The 14909-nt window shown below is 46.0% G+C and overlaps 2 protein-coding genes across 2 annotated transcripts; both read right to left on the bottom strand.

Moving 5' to 3' along the window:
- Positions 1–364: 364 nt before the first annotated feature.
- LOC109743523 (vacuolar-sorting receptor 1) lies at positions 365–6223 on the bottom strand. The gene is made up of 12 exons (XM_020302622.4): positions 5599–6223; positions 2713–3399; positions 2490–2578; positions 2337–2406; positions 2096–2179; positions 1920–1996; positions 1760–1841; positions 1602–1684; positions 1452–1518; positions 1218–1349; positions 932–1038; positions 365–824 (listed from the first exon to the last, which is right to left on the bottom strand). The coding sequence occupies exons 1-12, from the start codon at positions 5924–5926 to the stop codon at positions 720–722; spliced, it is 1911 nt and encodes a 636-aa protein (XP_020158211.1). The 5' UTR covers positions 5927–6223; the 3' UTR covers positions 365–719.
- Positions 6224–6847: 624 nt separating this feature from the next.
- On the bottom strand, positions 6848–9199 carry LOC109755409 (uncharacterized). Its single transcript, XM_020302623.3, has 2 exons — positions 8912–9199; positions 6848–7137 (listed from the first exon to the last, which is right to left on the bottom strand). The coding sequence occupies exons 1-2, from the start codon at positions 9185–9187 to the stop codon at positions 7084–7086; spliced, it is 330 nt and encodes a 109-aa protein (XP_020158212.1). The 5' UTR covers positions 9188–9199; the 3' UTR covers positions 6848–7083.
- Between the last annotated feature and the right edge of the window lie 5710 nt (positions 9200–14909).

The raw sequence follows: 14909 nt of genomic DNA, 5'->3' as shown, positions 1-14909 counted from the left end.
AGGTGAATTTTTTAGCAATACCACGGCCTTTAATAAAGCCGGATTGGTCCTGGTGAATGATAGATGGGATGAATGGCTCTAATCTTGATGAGACAGTTTGGCAAGGACACGGGCCGGAAATTTTCCGGGGTCGTGGCGCCCCTTTGTTTGGGGAGGAGCACAATATAGGCCTTGTTAATCCTTGCTAGATAAGCGGTACCTTTGTGGAAATCGTTCATGAGGTCAAGCAAGTCAAATTTGGGAAGTTCCCAGTTAGCTTTAAAAAAAGCCGGACCAAATCCGTCGGGCCCTGGACTTGCATTGACGTTCATCTTACAATTGTGATACCTGCAAAAGCACATCTTCATTTCGTTCTCTGGGGAAGTAGGCTAAATGCTCTTCTGGTCTCTTTATTAAGGGCAGCAAAGGCGATTCAGTCCGAACGAACAACGGTATTTACACAATGTCATCACGCTGAACAAAGACCACGAGCATCGAAATTATGACTAAATGAGGGCTAAACTCCGGTGAGATCGATCCTAAACCTGTCCTCAAAGTTTCAGAAAAAAGGAAAAAAGTATTTCGTCTTCCAGAATCATAAGCTAACCAACCAATCTTCTGAATTCAAAACTCCAGCTCTGAACCCGACTGCTCTGACGATACCACGAACCACGGACGCGAGGAGAGAAACTACGGCAGCTCTTATGCTTGATGATCCGTATGTAAAACTCTTTGCTGTTTCAGATGTCGGCGTGGTCCACATGCCGTTGGTGGCTCGACGTCTCCTGGTTCTCCAGCGGCATGTACTGCGCCATGATCGCGCGGATCTCTGAATCCATGTAGCTCTGCCATGGCATTGCCGACAACAGCAAAAATGTACATGAGCCTCACATAAATCAGTGCAAAGTCTTTTGTAGAACAGAGTGGCAGCGATCATGTTTGAGCATTTTACCCGTAACCGATATTTGTAGACAGCGTATGCTCCAACTCCCGCGAAACCGAGGCCGAAGAAGATGACCCACATGAACCCCCAGCCCACCGACGAAGTCGCGACCTTGCCTGCACCGATATCGGTAAATGCGCCAAATTAGCACGTTGTTATAGACAAAGAAAGCACTGTTTGAAGGTGCTACTAGCACATTCCACATTACCACCTTGCAATGAGAAACTAGAAATATGATGAGACCTGGACCATCAGATAGTGAGGTCCCAAAAGAAATTCAGGCTAGGCAACTCACTGATGCAAGTGTCATGCTCTCTCATGTATAGCATGTTGCTACCACCGCAGCCACACTCGTAGCTCCCCCATGTGTTCTCGCAGCTGCAGTCCTTGCACTGGCAGAAGAGCCTCTCTTTGCATTCATCAACATCTGCAATTGCCAAGCAGAGAGGTACTTATTAAATATGAAAAATTACTTTAGAATATGCAAACATGGTTGCAGAACAATGTTATCTCTAATGGCGATACCTACCTTCGCAACCGTGTATGCCGTCACCCTTGAAGCCTTGCGGACATTTGCAGCCCTTAGCTTGCTCATTCTGCAGATTTCCAAAATTCAGTTTTGTACCACACACAGAAGCCATGAGAAAGATAACTGCAATCTGAAAGAGATGATCTTTACCGAGCAGGCAGAGACAGACTTGCCATTCCTGGTCTCCTTCCAGCAGCCTCCGTTGTTGATTTGGCATCGACCAACGCCAGAGGCTGCCAAACCCATGAACGCATAAAAAGTGTAGGTTGCACGAAGATCATTTTGATTCGGTGAAGAAACAAGTTTACCTTCACAGTGGGTGTACCCGTCGCCAACGAACTTGACGCCATTGACAACCGGGCATTCGCAAACCCGCCCTCGGAAGGTATCCTAGGAGAAGTTACCCATGGAGTTAGAACAAGGATGAGGTAACAATGTCAGCAGCATTTTTCAAGTGAAGTTCACTACCTTGCACGCGGTGAAATTAGTATTTTTGTCCAGCCAGCAACCTCCATTGTTTTCCAAGCACTGATTTGTTTGTATATCTATATGCAAGAAGAGATGAAGCCCAAAAATTATAAACCATGAAGAATAAAATCCAGGTAGGTTTATACAACAAAAAAAAAGGGTGCAAATCCACAAACCTTGAGTCAAACAGATATCGGGTTCGGTCGTCTCCTCAAATCCCGAGCATATCGCTCGTAGCACCGCCCTTTTATCCAGTTTCCCTAAACAGAAAATAAAATAAACACACGTTCAAAAGGAAAAGTGCCCCCACGGTCGCATAACGTAAGACGTTTTTTAACACTAGTGTATGAGACAGAGGAAGTAAAACATAAACAGCATTGAGCTGAAAAGAAATGTGCAGTGGGAGAGTGGACGCACCTCTGTACTGTCTGTTATTGACGACGAAAGTCGGCAGTATGGTAACATCCCCTCGAGCACCATGACCAATCTGAAGGATCAAAGGCTTAAATATCAGTCTGCTACCAACGAATGTGTTGTTATGGCTTATGAGCTTATCATCAAGAGACTCACTTGAGCATCTTGCTCTGCTTTGAGCACCGGATTGTCTTCGTCGGCGTCAGGGTCTCCGACGCATTGGGTAATCTTGTCAATGTCCATTCCTGTCAAAAAAAACCCGGACACATAAACAAATGGCCAATCATGACTCATCACTGCAAACAATAGAGAGTACCCCCTCCGTTCCCATAATATAAGAGCGTTTTTTACACCAGCGAGCAGAGTGAACCACACGCACCAAGCGACTTGATGACACCATGAGCGCAATCGGTGGTGTACTTCTTCTCCTTCATGGGGCACCGGATGGCGAAGTCGTGCACATAGTCCCACCACAGCCACGGCTTGCGGCTCTCGTTCGCCACCTTGAAGAGGCAGATCTGGATCAGGTTCTGCACCACCACGTCCTTGCCGTCGTACCCGGTGGTGAAGTCCTGCTCCGGGTCGGGGGCGCAGTAGCGGCCGTGGTTGATGCACTGCGACCGGCACTGCGCGCTCAGCACGAAGGCCTCCGGGCAGTACCAGGTGATGTAGTGCGGCGCGAACTGGGTGTACCCCCGCTGCTCCAGCACCTGCGCCACGCCCCGGAAGTCCCGGACGAAGCTCATCTGCATGTCGCATTTCGCGCCGCACTCGTCGTTGCTGTTGGTCCAGAACTCGTACTCGACGCGCTCGTCCGGGTGAGGGAGGGATTCTCTCCAGTCCAGGAGCACGTTCACCATGTCGCCGTTCTCGAGCGCGCCCTTGAGGTCGTCGCCGAAGCGCTTGGAGACTAGGGCGGAGGGCACGGTGATGTTCTCCAGGTGCTCCTTGCCGCTCGACTCTGGGGTGTCCATGGTGATGAGGGGCTCCGCTCTGTCGTCGGCGACGAGGACCGCGGCGGCTCCGGCGGTCTGCGCGTTCCATCCCTTGGTTGTGAAGTAGCAGTCTGCACGTTGCAAAGAATTGAGTCAATTACATTGGTGGTAAACGGTCACTTTAGTGCTAGAAGCTGTGGCATACATTAAAATGGTGCAAAAACTTGGCTCCGACATGCAAATACGATGATTATTCCGTTTGTATACGGAATCTGTGCTGACTAGGCAACAAAACATGTGTATCTAACCACTATGCAATATGTTTTATACTTTCAACTATGCTTAACAGAATATATATACCTTCGGTACGTAGGTGGAGCTTAAATGGGCTGCAAATATTGCGGCCTATTTGCGCCAACTATTTTTTTTACGATATTTGTAAAACGTAAGTAATAAAACTTATATTCAAACATTTATGTGTGATCAATATTATACAAACAAACGATGGTTTGTAAATATACAATCGCGTATTATATTAAAAAAATTAATTAATATGGATATTTCTGTGTTATAACTTTCGATAATACAAACATTTTAATAATAATATAATTAACGTGATGAAATGTAAATGTGTGTATCTGTATTAACTTAAATAATATATATGATTGAATATTCAAATCAAAATTTTATATGTAGGAATATGAATATTTTTAATTATACAAACGTTGAACTATACAAATGTGCATATAATTATTAAAATGCTTGTATAATTGAAACAATATTTTTAGTTGTAGTTTATGAAATATTTGTATTATATAAAATTATAATATATTTTTACTTCAGCATGTCAATTATATAATAGTCAGTCGAAAATGTATGGCAGAGTGGTTTGGACCGTATATGATGTAGCAAGTGGTTTTGGGTCCGAATCCTGGCGGCACCTACTTTTTTGTTATTTATTTTTAACAGGCAGGACCCGCTGGTCACTGAGGTGAAGAATGCCACGCCTACATGGACCTTTTTTTTAAATCAAAGTTCCGAGGTTTATTTTGTGAAAATCAGGCCACACGCTCTTTCACCTTAGTCTAGCCACTGACAGCAGGGTGCGCATGCCTAGTCAGCGCACATTTCCTATACAAACGGGATAAGCAACCGTATTTGCACGTCCGAGCCAAGTTTTTGCACCACTTCAATGTACGCCACAACTTGTAGCACTAAAGTGACCGTTTGCGCCAAGTTGTAGCACCAACAATGTAATTGACTCCAAAGAATTTAAGAAGTAGGAGAAAGAAGATTTAAGTTGATACCCAAATAAGACAGGAAGATAATGGATTTAAGATGATATCATTATATATCATGGCATTTATCTGCTTTGTTCAACAACTATGGCTGAATGGTATTATGACACACCTAATCAAACTCCTCCTATGGTGATGGTACTGTGGTAGAGATTTCCTTCTTTTGGACATTACCCTTGTTGATTTTATTTCGTGACACAACTCAAGTGAATTCCTCATTTATTGCAAGATAGGGAAAGGCATTTTCTGAAGAGAGGCAAGTGTATGACACCAAACATCGCAGGAAACTGAACAGTTCGAGGTGGACAGACAAATTAGTTCTGTCCCTTGACTGACTATAGCGCAATAATAACTAGACTCAAGCAGAGTTGATAAAGGTGTTAACGAACCCAACAGTGGCACGTAAGAGCCCCCATCCAACACACGACAAAGATGTGTGCTAAGTATCTTTTTTACTGCAAGATGTGCTGAGTACCTAACTGAACACAGTTATGCAACTATGCAGGTACCAGTCCACTCAAAGAACATGAGCAAAACATGTGCTATTTGATTAGGAAAGTACGTAGGACCAAACTACATACACCAAAATGCCCAACAGAAGGAAAAGAGGGTCCCAGCTAACCATCTGAAACCCATTTCTTTAACATGTCGTATATAGATAGCTTCTTATGCGGGAGTCATGCCGTGCCGCGCCTCTCCTCTCGCTGACGAAATTAATTCACTCGAAGAACATGACCAAGACTGTATCCATTTTTCATATATATATATACTATAGACAGAAGCCATAGATAACCATATTTTCCAAGGTCCAAATCCTATTGCCTGTTTCCATTCTAAAACGTGTGGAATCTTTAACATTTAGCTAGGGAGAATGAGAGAGGAGGTGTATTAAACCATTTATGCATGCAGGCAGCCGTAATTGCTAGTAGGACAGATCAAAGGAAACGCACGTGCACCGCCGGTTAAATTACCACAGGATCGATCTGACCTCCGAAAGTGCAAAGCGGAATGAAGAAAGAGAAGAAAAGAAACCTCCGCGGTCGACGAGGAGGAAGACGGGGAGGCCGCCGGCCTTGGGGTTGAAGGAGAGGCCGAAGTCGGCGAAGGGCTTGCAGGCCTTGGTGTTGGCCTTGGGGTAGACGACGACGCCGTGCATGGTGCCCCCGTACTGCGGCATCCCGAAGTTGCCGATGGCGCACTCGTACACGCCCCGCAGCGCCGCCGGCGACGTCACCCGCAGGCTGTTCTTCTCCACCACGAACCTCCCCTCCACCGCCAACACTGACACGAGAAGGAGAAGAAGAAGCGGCGGCGGCGTCCAACGCCGCCACCCCGCTGACGGCGGCGATCTCCCTCCCATCTCGATCACCTCGCTCGGTGGCCTGATCTCTCCACGACGATCGAGCACGAGTTGGAGAGGACGGACGGATGGAGGCACGTACGAACACGATCGATGGACGGATCGATCTCGGGGAAGAGAGAGAGGAGGGTGGCGTCTAAGCGGAAAAGGCGAGCGTGGGTTGAGTGGCAAGGGCGGATGGATTTGACCGGGGGTTGGGAGGGAGAGGAGGAGGGAGAGAGCAGTGGAGTGAGAGAGGAAGGGGGAGGGCGAGGTACGTGGCGGCCTCCTCGTGTGGGGGTTGGAACGCTTCCAAGCCTCCCGCCTTTTGCTTCTGGCGTGTGTTTGTGGCCGTGTCCGTGCTCGCGCGCTGACGGGGAAAGCCACACCTTTTTGGACGCTGTCATGCTCATTCTCATGCTCATCCGAGGAGAAAGTAAGAGAGCATGCCGTGCCGTGCATGTGTGGCTTCCGGCCGGCTTTGTGTGTGGAGCTAGCAATGGGGTGTGGACGGCCAGCATCGATCGGCACACCGGGCAGGTGGATTTTTCCTTGTTCGTGGTGAGGTGGAGTTGTTAGGATTATTATGACTCTACACAACAAATATGGTTCGAGTCGGTGCGTTACCCGTGTGCGTCTTTGTTGTAACTGAGACTACAAAGGCGCTGTTTTCTGGCCCAAGAGTACAGACTACCACTGACAAGTGTTTGGAGCACATCATTCTCAACCTTTTTCTTTTTCAGGGCATAACACGTCATAATTTTGTCAGAGTCTTACAAGTGATTTCAATCTCGAGTTTCTAAGAATCTTGGAAGGGAATCTCATGGGCTTTGCGTTCGCGGTGAGTTAGTTCCAGAAATGACACCAGACTGAACACAAAACACCACGCAAGAGCGTGAGCCAAAAGCTCACTCTTTGGTGACCGTAGCAAGAGAGGAGAAATAAACACGAGCACAGTTTCTTTTCTCTGTGATGACGGAAAATAAATTTACATGATCATTCCCCTCCCATGGTGAGGGTTACATGCAACGCAAGAGGAAACCTACATCTGGATGGAAAATCAAACAAGGGAACACGAGGGTCTTGTATATTATTGGCTGGGTTGTCATCCAAGCTCAGAGAATCATCCTGAAAATGTACGCATCAAAAGTTGCAGCCGTCCATGCCCAGGACGACACTCATGCCTCTGGCTCGGGCTTCTCAAAGAAGGTTTTCTTGATCCAGTCGAATGGCTGCAAAGGAAAATCAAAAGGATATTCAGAATCATGTAGACCGAGAAACTGAAACTAATAGTGCGACGATCATGACAGGAAAATTCAGAGAAAAACAGATTAACAGCAAAATTATGACTTTGAGGAGGGCAAATAAATAAGCAAGATACAGTACTTGGAATTGATCAAGCAACTAGTGGAATGGGTTAAATAGAGTTAACACAAACAGCATAGGCACACCATGGATCTTCAACATGATTTTAGTTTCAGGTTCCACCAACACAGCAAAGACCAGACCAACACAGCAAAGACCAGACATCACAGGGGACAAAAGATGCGAGGAAGAATTTTTGTACCAGACAGGAAGGCTTGCCCACTATGTGAAGTAGCTAGGCCAAGTCATAGAAATTGCCTCAATCACTGAATGTTGGCTATGGCAGAATGGATCCTTAGATTTTGTTGATAGTAGAGGAAATAAAGTCCATCCCATGACAAGGCAGTAGGTACCAGTTTCAACCAAAAGAAATTCCTAACGTTTGACTTTAAAACCTGGCAACATAGCCCGTAAAACCTAATAAACAGGATGTGCAGAACTACTCCTTCCGTTTCCAAATATTTGTCTTTCTAAAGATTTCAACAAATGACTACATACGAAGCAAAATGAATGAATCTACACTAAAATATGTCTATGTACATCCGTATATTGTAGTTCATTTGAAATGTCTAGAAAGACAAATATTTAGGAACGGAGGGAGTAGATACTAAGTTCATAGCAGCGTAAGCATACATGACAGTGACACTATTAAAAAAATACACCTATGTACTCCAAATTTTCATGCATAAGAGTCAGAAATAATGGAATGCGCCAGAAAAAATATTCAACAGAAGTGCCCTTTTAGAGAGGATCTACGCTGACATGTTTGAGACCATCCAGGAGCTATTAGGCACAATGCACATCTTAGTTATGTGAAGCTAAAGGCAAAGACCAAGCTGCCTCGGCAGAAACTATCAGGAGGAAGTGAAAGTTAATTCATGTCACCAAGATTGAACAACTAAAACCATATATTACCTATCAAAATGTTGCAAAACTGAAATTGTATTTTGCATCCAGGTTCTGTTACACTGGGTCAGGTGTTCTAACCGGTACTCCCTCCATCCGGAATTACTCGCCGCAGAAATGGATGTATCTTAGACGTATTTTTAGTTCTAGATACGCCCATTTCTATCCATTTCTGCGACAAGTAATTCGGGGCAGAGGGAATAGAAGTGTGCCCTGTGCTGAACTTGCTTGTCAAAGACTATCATGTTAGCATGATGTAGATAGGACCATGGCTACTTCAGCATTTGCCTTGAACTATTTATTGCAGCACGTTCCTATCACCAAGGCACCTTAACAAACAGGGGTTCGCCAGAATAAATCTGTTGCCATCGCATAATCACTTTGGTCTTCTCCTCCACCGTATACAATCCCACCCTACCAATAGAGCACTAATTAGATCCAAACAACAAGTTTGACCACGTAATAAACTTCTGATAATCCCTCCCAGATCACATCACCTCGCTCGGATCGCCGGGCGTGAAGACCGATCCAGCACGCCGTAGATCTAGGCAAACAACCAGCAGCTACAGTACACAGGCATGGCAAGATCGGATCTAGAGAAACCAAACCCTAACACCGAGAGACCAAACATATGTACGGATCGGGCGACGGATGCGAGGGGAAGCAAGGCTCGAAAGTGGCGGACGGCGGATACGATCGAACGCGTAATCGTGAATGGACAGTTTCAACACGGACCTGGACGAGGTAGATGGCGGCGCTGCCGGCGAAGATGCCCCAGGTGGCGAGGGCGGTGACGTCCGTGGGCTGGATGCGGCGGGAGGAGAGGAAGCGGGAGAGGGTGGAGCTGGACGCCGGGAGAGCCATCGCCGCCGCTGATTCGCGTCTCGCTGATTTTCTCTCTCTCTTCTCGGGGGCAGGTGAGGAAATTGGGCGAGAGGAAGGGGAAGACTTGTTAAAATGCTCCTTGCGCGTTCTGATGGGCCTATTCAGAGACAAGGAAGGATGTTGCATGGGGCCAGTCCATCTGATGGGCCTAAAATCGTATCTAGCCTCTTCGGCCATATGGCCCAACCCATTCCACAATGTCAAAGATTGGTGGAATGACGTCATTCACATCCATGGACACCCGTGGAAAGCATTGGCGTCCCTTCTTTTTTTTTTAGAACCAAAGCATACAATCATGCGTTGGTGTTGTTACATTCCGACAACATTCTTTGTCTAACGTTGTCATGCACTTCAGCTAGGAAGAAGTGGTTTCCATATTCTCTAGCCGTCGCTGCAATCTCATGTGCTAGCTTGTTATGATTCCTCTTAACAATGCTAATCTGCACGCTGGCAAAGTGTCTCATCCGTTCCTTTATGTCTGTTATTACTCCACGCCAGGGCGATCTGCTCCTTCCTTCTCTTTGTAGTTCATGCCCTACAGTAGCACAGTCTGTCTCTACAATTAGATGCCCATCAAAATACTTGCTCATTTCATCTAGACCCAGTAGAACAGACGAGGCTTCTGCTTCCTCCACCGTCCTACACTGATGTAGTTGGCAGCCCACAGATAGGAATGGGGTTCCTCTGTGATCCCGGGCGACTGCTCCATCCCAAGCTCTTGCAAACTCTGGTAAAAATGCTGCATCGGAGTTCAGTTTTGCTGACTGCATTGGTGGGGGTGTCCATTGGTTTGTTCCAGACACAGCTGGTTTGCATATTCTCTCTGCATACACTAACAGACTACCTTTGCCTCCTGTTTTCTCATCGCCATTTGCGGCTACATCCAGGTCTTCATCCAGCTTTACCAGTTGTCTCATGGCCCCTGTCACTGTATCCTTTCCATCTCCATGTATAACATTATTCCTAAGTTGCCAAGCTTTCCATAGAATCATTAGTGTTCTATTCCTGACATGATCTGGAAGTGGGATGAGCAGACATTGCAGCCAGTCTTTCCCAGTTTTACTAAATTCTTGCTCTTTTGGCAGATCCCAGGCTGACCTCATGCCATTCCGCAACGCCTTGCTGCGAGTGCATGAAATAACAGCGTGGAACTCATCTTCTGGTTCAGTTCCACAAATGTCGCATATATCCTCAGGCACAATTGTTCTTCTGTGTGTGTTGTGTTTGGTTGCAAGAGACTGAGTGGCAACCCTCCACCCAAATATCTTGATTCGTTCCGGGATCTTCGCTTTCCAGATCACATCCCAAACACTTCTATCTCCTGGTTCACTAGTTGAGCTTGATGGACCCTCTGTACCGTTTCTTTCCAGCATGTCTGCAAGTTTGTAAGCGCTTTTTACAGTGAACACCCCTGTCTTTTCATAGTGCCAGGCTATACAATCTTCCACTTCTCTCGCCGGGATCCGAATCTTACAAATTTCGTCTGCATCGAAGGAGTGAAAGATTTGTCTGATGAGGTCTGTATTCCACTCTCTGGAATCTGGTAGTATCAGTTGGTTGACCCATCTTAACCTTGATCTCCGAATGTAGCTAGCAGTTTTGAGTCCAGAACTCCTTGGGATCCACTGGTCTCTTATAATTTGTATTTTCCTTCCGTTTCCAACGCGCCAAATTAGTCCTTTTTTTAACAGCTCCAAGCCAAATTCGATCCCACGCCAGGCAGGGGAGGCATCTGAGGCAAAGACCGTGTCCACAAGTTCTCCGTTGGGATAGTACTTAGACTTAAGTACTCTGGCGCATAGACTGTCTGGGTTTTGTAGTAGTCTCCATCCCTGTCTCGCTAAAAGTGCTTGGTTAAATAGATGCATATCTCTGAAACCTATACCCCCATCTCTTTTTGGTTTAGTCATATTCTTCCACGCCATCCAATGCACTTTCCGGTGATCATCTTTACCCCCCCACCAGAAATCCCTTATGATTTTCTCATAGCTATCACAGAAGCTTTGATTCAGTTTAAACACCCCCATAACAAAAGTTGGCAGTCCTTGAGCAACCGACTTAACATGAACTTCCTTTGCTGCTTTGGACATAAATCTCTCGTTCCAGTCATTGCATCTCTTCCCAAATCTATCCATTATCGGCTGGAACATCTCATCTTTCATCCTTCCTTCCGGTGTGGGTAGCCCTAGGTATTTGCTCTCAAACGTAGCTGACTCCACACCTAGTCTCCTCTTGATCGCCTCCCTCTCATGTTCACTGGACACTTCACTGAACAGTAGGGAACATTTACTCTCGCTCAAGAGTTGACCTGTACATTTTTGGAACAGAACCAACGTCTCTTTGACCCGTACTGCTTGCTCATCGGTAGCCTTGAAGAATAGGAGACTATCATCAGCAAAAAGTAAGTTGGATATACCCGGGCTTCCTCGTGCTACCTTCAGAGGTGAGATTTCCCCGCTATCCACCTTGTTTTTTAGAAGTGTGGCAAGTCCGTCTGCCACAAATAGGAAAAGATAAGGGCTTAAGGGATCTCCCTGTCGTAGTCCTTGAAGGAAATATTCCCTAGAGGCAATAATAAAGTTATTATTTATTTCCTTATATCATGATAAATGTTTATTATTCATGCTAGAATTGTATTAACCGAAAACATAATACATGTGTGAATACATAGACAAACAGAGTGTCACTAGTATGCCTCTACTTGACTAGCTCGTTAATCAAAGATGGTTATGTTTCCTAGCCATAGACATAAGTTGTCATTTGATTAACGATATCACCTCATTAGGAGAATGACGTGATTGACTTGACCCATTCCGTTAGCTTAGCACTCGATCGTTTAGTATGTTGCTATTGCTTTCTACATGACTTATACATGTTCCTATGACTATGAGATTATGCAACTCCCGTTTACCGGAGGAACACTTTGTGTGCTACCAAACGTCACAACGTAAATGGGTGATTATAAAGGTACTCTACAGGTGTCTCCAAAGGTACTTGTTGGGTTGGCGTATTTCGAGATTAGGATTTGTCACTCCGATTGTCGGAGAGGTATCTCTGGGCCCACTCGGTAATACACATCACTATAAGCCTTGCAAGCATTGTGACTAATGAGTTAGTTGCGGGATGATGTGTTACGGAACGAGTAAAGAGACTTTCCGATAACGAGATTGAACTAGGTATCGAGATACCGACGATCAAATCTCGGGCAAGTAACATACCGGTGACAAAGGGAACAACGTATGTTGTTATGCGGTCTGACCGATAAAGATCTTCGTAGAATATGTGGGAGCCAATATGGGCATCCAGGTCCCGCTATTGGTTATTGACCGGAGACGTGTCTCGGTCATGTCTACATAGTTCTCGAACCCGTAGGGTCCGCACGCTTAACGTTACGATGACAGTTTTATTGAGTTTTGATGTACCGAAGGAGTTCGGAGTCCCGGATGAGATCGGGGACATGACGAGGAGTCTCGAAATGGCTGAGACGTAAAGATCGATATATTGGACGACTATATTCGGACTTCGGAAAGGTTTCGAGTGATTCGGGTATTTTTCGGAGTACCGGAGAGTTACGGGAATACGTATTGGGCCTTATTGGGCCATACGGGAAAGAAGGAAAAGGGCCTCAAGGGTGGCCACACCCCTCCCCTTGGTCTGGTCCGAATTGGACTAGGGAAGGGGGGCGCCCCCTTCCTTCCTTCTCTTTTTCCCTTCCTCTATTCCTATTCCATATGGGAGGTGGAATCCTACTAGGACTAGGGAGTCCTAGTAGGACTCCACACTTGGTGCGCCCCTCCTAGGGCCGGCCTCCTCCTCCCTTGCTCCTTTATATACGGGGGCAGGGGGGCACCCCAGAGACACAACAATTGATCCTTGAGATCTCTTAGCCGTGTGCGGTGCCCCCCTCCACTATATTACACCTCGATAATACCGTTGCGGAGCTTAGGCGAAGCCCTGCATCGGTGGAACATCATCATCGTCACCACGCCGTCGTGCAGACGAAACTCTCCCTCAACACTCGGCTGGATCGGAGTTCGAGGGACGTCATCGAGCTGAACGTGTGTAGAACTCGGAGGTGCCGTGCGTTCGGTACTTGATCGGTCAGATCATGAAGACGTACGACTACATCAACCGCGTTGTGATAATGCTTCCGTTGTCGGTCTACGAGGGTACGTGGACAACACTCTCCCCTCTCGTTGCTATGCATCACCATGATCTTGCGTGTGCGTAGGATTTTTTTTGAAATTACTACGTTCCCCAACAGTGGCATCCGAGCCTGGTTTTATGCGTTGATGCTATGCACGAGTAGAACACAAGTGAGTTGTGGGCGATATAAGTCATACTGCTTACCAGCATGTCATACTTTGGTTCAGCGGTATTGTGAGATGAAGCGGCCCGGACCGACATTACGCGTACGCTTACACGAGACTGGTTTCACCGTTGCGAGCATTCGTTGCTTAAAGGTGACCGGCGGGTGTCTGTCTCTCTCACTTTAGTTGAACCGAGTGTGGCTACGCCCGGTCCTTGCGAAGGTTAAAACAGCACCAACTTGACAAACTATCGTTGTGGTTTTGATGCGTAGGTAAGAACGGTTCTTGCTAAGCCCGTAGCAGCCACGTAAAACATGCAACAACAAAGTAGAGGACGTCTAACTTGTTTTTGCAGGGCATGTTGTGATGTGATATGGTCAAGACATGATGTGATATAATGTGTTGTATGAGATGATCATGTTTTGTAACCGAGTTATCGGCAACTGGCAGGAGCCATATGGTTGTCGCTTTATTGTATGAGATGCAATCGCCATGTAATAGTTTTACTTTATCCCTAAGCGGTAGCGATAGTCGTAAAAGCAATAAGGTGGCGAGACGACAACGATGCTATGATGGAGATCAAGGTGTCGCGCCGGTGACGATGGTGATCATGACGGTGCTTCGGAGATGGAGATCACAAGCACGGTGCTTCGGAGATGGAGATCACAAGCACAAGATGATGATGGCCATATCATATCACTTATATTGATTGCATGTGATGTTAATCCTTTATGCATCTTATCTTGCTTTGTTTGACGGTAGCATTATAAGATGATCCTTCACTAAATTATCAAAGTATAAGTGTTCTCCCTGAGTATGCACCGTTGCGAAAGTTCTTCGTGCTGAGACACCACGTGATGATCGGGTGTGATAGGCTCTACGTTCAAATACAACGGGTGCAAAACAGTTGCACACGCGGAATACTCAGGTTAAACTTGACGAGCCTAGCATATAACAGATATGGCCTCGGAACACGGAGACCGAAAGGTCGAGCGTGAATCATATAGTAGATATGATCAACATAGTGATGTTCACCATTGAAACTACTCCATCTCACGTGATGATCGGACATGGTTTAGTTGATATGGATCACGTGATCACTTAGAGGATTAGACGGATGTCTATCTAAGTGGGAGTTCTTAAGTAATATGATTAATTGGACTTGAATTTATCATGAACTTAGTCCTGATAGTATTTTGCAAATTATGTTGTAGATCAATAGCTCGCGTTGTTGCTTCCCTGTTTATTTTTGATATGTTCCTAGAGAAAAATTATGTTGAAAGATGTTAGTAGCAAAGATGCGGATTGGATCCGTGATCTGAGGATTATCCTCATTGCTGCGCAGAAAAAATATGTCCTTGATGCACTGCTAGGTGACAGACCTATTGCAGGAGTAGATGCAGACGTTATGAACGTTTGGCTAGCTCAATATGATGAATACTTGATAGTCTAGTGCACCATGCTTAACGGCTTAGAATCGGGACTTCAAAGACGTTTTGAACGTCATGGACCATATAAGATGTTCCAGGAGTTGAAGT

Source organism: Aegilops tauschii, chromosome 2, assembly GCF_002575655.3.
Source record: "Aegilops tauschii subsp. strangulata cultivar AL8/78 chromosome 2, Aet v6.0, whole genome shotgun sequence".
NCBI classification, from domain to species: Eukaryota; Viridiplantae; Streptophyta; class Magnoliopsida; order Poales; family Poaceae; genus Aegilops; species Aegilops tauschii.
This window is presented reverse-complemented; position numbering and strand designations above follow the sequence as displayed.